The sequence below is a fragment of the Echinops telfairi genome, unplaced genomic scaffold (genome assembly GCF_000313985.2).
Source record: "Echinops telfairi isolate 266 unplaced genomic scaffold, ASM31398v2 ScPeMD7_2291;HRSCAF=2852, whole genome shotgun sequence".
NCBI classification, from domain to species: domain Eukaryota; kingdom Metazoa; phylum Chordata; class Mammalia; order Afrosoricida; family Tenrecidae; genus Echinops; species Echinops telfairi.
The window spans coordinates 47876097-47882420 of record NW_022106189.1 but is presented as its reverse complement, the minus strand read 5'-3'; the positions used below and the strand labels follow the sequence as shown (position 1 = coordinate 47882420).

The following is a 6324-nucleotide window of genomic DNA, read 5'->3' as shown; positions in this document are numbered from 1 at the left end:
TCTTGCTTCTACCAGCCACAGCATTCTCATACTCCCGACCTCAGATCGCTGGGGCCGCCACCTGGGCCTGTTGCTGGGCACCCTGGCAACCAGCCAGGAGTCCCTGCTGCTCATTGGAACCCACTGTGAGTCTGGGGCTAGCAGGCTCTTTGTGTTGGGTGCGACTATCTGGACCAGCATGGATATAGAGGGCCGGCCACCACCCATGGGGATTCTGGATGGACAGTACGGGACGCTAGGGTCTCACCAGATGCGGTCCATTGCACCTCATCCCCCTCCTGCTCACACTGGCAGGAAAACTGAGGCCCAAACATGGCTGCCAATAAATTCCTATCTGGGAGCCAGATGTGCCGGGAGGGGCCCAAGTAAGGGCAGCCTGCGTCCCATGGCCAGGACAGCCCGACAGGCAGGGGAGGTCCCAAAGGGCCCAGCAGACCAAAGCTGACAAGGGGGATGTCCCTAAGGGGACATGGGGACAGGCACCCTGAGGAAGCACGAGGTTGCAGGGAGCAGGGCCTCGGGTTAGGGTCTAGTTCATGTGGGAGGCAAGCAGGCCTGAGGGGTGGACGGGGCACACCCCAGCCCAGAAGCACTGCAGACCTCGGGGCAGTGGCAGCAGAGCATTGGCTAGGCCCAGGTCCTCCAGGTGAGGGCCTTGTGGGGTCCTGGTCACAGCTGGGGGTTCCAGGGAAAATGCCCTTAGCACCCAAGCCAGGCCATCCTAAGGCAGACTGACTGGGGGGCCTCTGTGGGCAGCTGGGTGCTTTCTTCTTGCCCTAGACCTGCCCCTCTGAACCACCCTGTCCCTCTGGGTTGCTGATTCCCAAGGCAAGGCTGACCTTCCCGGGCCCCTACTGGCAGTGAGGCAGCCCAGCCCCCAGCCCCCCAACCCCACCCTACCTAAGCCCCTGCCGTCGTCTAGACTGAGCAGCACCGTCATTGGAGCGGCTGGGCAGGCGGAGTGGGGTGTGTTCTCTACTGTCCTCACGGAAAGGACACAACCACTCAGGGGCAGGGTAGAGCCAGTCTCCAAAGAACAATCTTGCAGGTTTCTCTTGTGCCTCAAGCCTCCAGCTCCACCTCAGAACCTTCCTTGGAGCAGTGTCCCCGGCCCCTGCACCCCAAGCCGTGTCCACATACCACCCTCCCACAGAGCTCTCTCCTCAAGGGCACTGCGCTGGACTGGCGGCTGCTGCTTCCTGCACCACATGGTCTTCACCTCCCCTGGTGCTGTCCGAGAGCCAGGCCGCAGCCTGCCCCAATGCTGCAGGGTACCAATGGCAACCCCACCCCACTGCAGCTCTGCAACCCTGCCCTGGGGTCTGTACTAGGCTGGCCACACACCCCCGCCCCCAGCCCCACAGTGATTATACTTGCCCTGAGCCAAGAAGGCTGCAGCAGTGAGGGCCAGGGCACAGCTGAGTGCCTGGTACTTGGTTCCAGTGGGGGGAGCAGGCCAGAGCGGTGGTTCTCAACCTCCCTAATGCTGCAACCCTTTCATACAGGTCCTCATGTTGTGGTGACCCCCCAACCATAAAATTATTTTTGTTGCTACTTCATCACTGGGGTCCACTGCGGCCACACCCATCAGATGTGGAGGATGAAGGTGGCCATGGAACATGGTGGCCTGGCCTGGCTTCTTCCTCCCGCCCAGGGCCATGCCCCTACTAGGGACAGCATGACACAGCCTGCTCCCAGGGCCCCGCCCTGCCCCAGAGGCCAGGGGCCTCAGATGCCCGGTCCACGCTGCAGAAACGAGTGCCTTTAATTCCAGTCTGCCAGGGGTTCACTCACACAAAGACGGGGTCCACTGTGCACGGCTGTCCCCACTGGCTTCTACCCTTAGCCAGCTTCCTTGCATCTGCTGACCAGGAATCAGTGCCCTCCAGCCACCGCCCACCTGGCGAGGGTGGGTGGCCCCATCAGAGAGTCCCTTTGTGTCCAGCAGAAAATACCTGCCCTCTGGCCACCTCAGGGGCGCCCGTACATGTCTGCCAGCCGGGCAAAGCGGGGTCCCCAGTCACGGAGGTAGTCGTACTCCTGGTCCTGGTCTCCCTGGCTGGACAGGATGGAGCTCAGGGTCCCCGCCACAGAGCCGTCCCCCTCGTAGTCGTAGATCAGGGCAGTGTCGTAGGGCGGCACGCTAGCGTCACTGTTGGCAGCCTCCACACCCTGCAGAGGGTTCACAGAGACTCAGGGCCCACAGACACAAGGGGCACCCCTTACACCCTCAGGTTTGGCCACTCAGGCCCAGCAGATGGCGCCCCCCAATCTCCTTGAGCTGTAACTACTGGGCCACCACCCTGGCAAGGGCCGCTGAAAGCTGAGCACTGAGGTGACCCTGGGGTGGGTGGCGGCGTCACTGCTGGGAGGCTCTGCTCAGGACACTGTGGTGACTGCCTTGCTGACCACTGGGCCCAAACACGCTGCAATGGCCCCCTGCCCGGCCTACTTAAGAGCCTCCCTCAGGTCTGCCCTGCACCCCATGGAAGGGACTCCCTACCCCCCACAGCACACTCCACTGAGGCTGGGCTCACAGCACCCTCAACAATCCCGTCAAATTAACAGTGTCTGAAGGTTCATGCCCCTGGCGCCCTGCGCTGTGTGGTCACGGGGAAGCCATGCCTGTCCATGGGCGCGGCTTTCAGGGGTCCAGGATGCGGCCACACTCTTCCGGGCCGAGCAGGCGCCCAGCCAGTGCCAGCCCCACGCCCACCACAACACGGCAGGTGAAAGTAATGCTCTCCAAGGACACGCAGCCCCTGCCCGCCGTGCCCGTGCGTGTGCCCACCGCGCCAGGCCGCAGAGGACGATGGGGCCGCGCCCCGCCCCCCACCCCCAACTTGCCACTTACGACGCGGATGAAACTCGCGATGTCTGCGGGACTGGCAGGCAGAAGGTGGGGTGCCAGGCCAGGCAGGAGGCCCGACTGAGTGTCGCGGCGCAGCGGTGGCCGGCCCAGAGTCTCCCCCAGGGCCACCAGTTCCGTGGGGTGGCGCAGCTGGCTGAGGTCGTAGGCGTCCTGAGCGGACCAGGAAGTAGGTTTGAGCCTGGGGCCCAGGACCACGGAGGGCGTCCCCACCCACACACCCCTGAAGGGGACCCTGGCTGGGTGCTGGCCGAAGAGTTGTTCCAAAGCTTCTGGAAGTTTCCAGGGTTACTGCCTCCCATTCCAGCGAGGCAGGTGGGGTGCGCTTCCCACGCCCGCTCACTCCCGGCCCTCCCCAGGCCTCCAGTCCTACCTGGTCCTCCTCCCCGCCGCCCTGCTCGTCGTAATTGAGGATATTGTCGCGGAGGCCGTCCTGCAGTCCATGCAGCAGCCCCGTGTCCCGAGAGCGCCGCGGGCAGCGCGCTAGGAAGGTCCCCAGTAGCAGCAGCACTGGGGCGGGAGGGCAGGGAGACATCGAACAGGTTGGGGCCAGACTGTCCGGGGAGCGGGGCGGAGTTGCCCCGGGGTTCAGAGGGCTAGAGGCAGGGCCAAGAGGGGCGCGGAGAGCGGGGCGCGACGTCGGGAGTGCAGGACGCAGGAGGTTGGATTGGGGACAGTGAGTTTGGGGCGTGGGGAGGCGGGACGCGGTGGCCCCACTCACCCAGCAGCAGGGTGGCGCTGCCCAGAACCACCAGCAGCGCGCTCAGGCTGACGCCCACGGCTCCCGCGCGCAGGGCGGCGGCCCCGGGCAGGCAGGTGCCAGCGGAGGTACAGTGGCACACGGTCACGTTCAGACTCTGCTCGCGCTGCTGCGGCGGCTGGCCCGAGTCACGGAGCAGCAGGCTGACGCTGTGCAGGCCCTCGGAGAGCCGCAGGCGCGCGTGGCTCACTGAGGGGGAACCCCTGTCAGCCAGGCCTACAGGCCCCTCCGCCCGCCCCAGGTGCCCAGGGGCTCTGGGTCTCACCGTTAACCTGGCTGAGGCTCCAGTTCTGGGCCAGCGCCGGGCTGCTGGGGCTCAGCTGGAAGTGGAAGGGGGCGCCGTGCGGGGGCAGGTCCTCATCCGTGGCTCCCAGGAGGAGGCCAAAGCCCCGCGTCGGCTCGCTGCACAGGCTGCCGACTGGCGGGGCCAGCACGGGCGCGTGGTCGTTCACCTCCACGATCTCCACGGACAGCGTGCCTGTGGCCGTGCGCGGTGGCGAGGCTGGGGGGCAGTGCGGGGTCAGCTGGGGGCGCCCCTGGACCCCGGCCCACACCCACTAGCAGCCACAGACTCACCGTCGTCGGTGGCCAGGATGATGGCGCGGTACCAACCATCCTTCAGGAACGGGGAGGCGGGGCTGAGCACCCGCTGTGTCTGAATGCGGCCTGTGGCGCTGTCCACCCACAGCCAGTCCTCAGGGTCGTAGTCCTTGGAGTAGCTGTCAGCAACGGAAGGGGGGGCGCGGGTGGGAAGGGGGCAGTGCCCCTGGACACATACTGAGCCCACACACCCAGACACACGTCCACCCCAACATACACTAACGCCAGGACACAAAGTATACACATACCCTAGTAGCCTAACACACAAGGGGGTACCCCCCAAAACGGAATTTTTTTAAAGCTATATATTTAAATTTTTTTTTGCAAAACAACCTTATCACCTTCAAAGTACTCTCCATTACACTTAATACATTTTTCAAATCTGCGATTCCATTCTTGGAAACAGTTTTCAAACTCATCTGTTTGGATGGCTGAGAGCACCTCCCTGGTTTTTTTCTTCACCTCTTCTACGTCATCAAATTGCTGTCCTTGCATGTCCCTCTTCATTCACAGAAACGAAGTCACACGGAGAGAGGTCAGGTGTGTGGGGCAAGAGAGGCATGCTTTTTTTGCCAAATACTGGGGCACTGAGATGGCTGCGTGAGCAGGTGCATTGTCATCGGTCCCCTGTCAGCCACAAATCAGACCCTTTTTGTCCCCCACTGATACGCAATCTTTAAAGAACCTGTAACTAGAAAGCTGGATGAACATCTGACCTAGGGGAACCAACTCCAAATGCACTCTCACCCCTTACATGGGTGGAGCTTTTTTCCATTTTGGGGGTTCTCCCCTCCCCTTGCACATGCACCCTAATATACTCCCTCAGCACCCCAACATACATGTACCCCAATATACACTCTTAACAGGACACACAAGGTATACTCACCACAATATACACACACACCAACATACATGGCACCCCAATATACACTCGCCACCCCCAGCACCCCAACATACATTCACCCTCAATATACATGCATCCCAATATACACTCACAGCAAGGTACACAATGTATACTCACCACAATATACACCCCCCCAACATATATGAACCCTAATATAACCCATCCCCTGACACACAGTACACCACCAGCCCAATATATACTCACCCCAGAACACACAACATACACTCACCTCAGGACATATAATATATATATCTGGCCCAGTATGCACTCATCCCAGTACGCATAACATTCACCCCAATATATACTCACCCAATATGCACATACCGCAGTACACACAATATAACATTCACCCCAATATATGCTCACCCCAATATGCACATACCGCAGTACACACAATATAACATTCACCCCAATATATGCTCACCCCAATATGCACATACCGCAGTACACACAATATAACATTCACCCCAAAACACACTCACCTAGTCCACAGAATATACACTCACCCAAATATCCACACACCCAATAATACAATATAACACCCCCAATTACATGTACCTACCCCAATACATAGTACTCATCCCAGGACAAGTATGCATTTACCACAAACATAAACATCCCTATACACAAAATATATACCACCTCGATATACACATATCCCAGTACACACTTATCGCCAGCATACACAATATACTCACCCAGTACGCACAACATGTGCTCACCTCAGTATACACAATACACATTTACCTCAACATACATACCCCTGTACACAAAATACACAATCCAATACACACAATATATCTTCACCCCAATGTATGTTCACCCCACTGCACACAATATGCATTTACCTCAATACACGTGGCCCCAAGCACACACAATATATACTCACTCAGTACACACAATATACATGCACTCCAGTATATACACTCATCCCAGGACACAATATACATTCACCACAACACACACACCTCAGGACACAAAATATATACCACCTTGATATACACACACCCCAATACACACTCACCCCCAGTATACACAATATATTCGCACCCAATACACATTCACTTTATTACACATAATATACAGTGAACCCTCGCCACTTCGCGCTTCGACTTCCGCGGCTTCACTCTATCGCGGTTTTTGTGTAACAGCACATGCTCTGTCATTACTGCCACTGATTGGCTCATACTG

At 58.9% G+C, this 6324-nt stretch overlaps 1 protein-coding gene across 1 annotated transcript in view; it reads right to left on the bottom strand.

Annotated features, from left to right (window-relative positions):
* Positions 1-1747: 1747 nt before the first annotated feature.
* CDH15 (cadherin 15) overlaps positions 1748-6324 on the bottom strand; it is a 16264-nt gene continuing 11687 nt past the window's right edge. The window contains exons 10-15 of the mRNA XM_045293738.1: positions 4206-4348; positions 3895-4131; positions 3591-3818; positions 3243-3379; positions 2855-3022; positions 1748-2172 (exon numbers count right to left, since the gene is read on the bottom strand). Coding sequence (XP_045149673.1) covers positions 1972-2172; positions 2855-3022; positions 3243-3379; positions 3591-3818; positions 3895-4131; positions 4206-4348 — 1114 coding nt within the window. The 3' untranslated portion in view covers positions 1748-1971. The remainder of the gene's footprint in view (positions 2173-2854; positions 3023-3242; positions 3380-3590; positions 3819-3894; positions 4132-4205; positions 4349-6324) is intronic.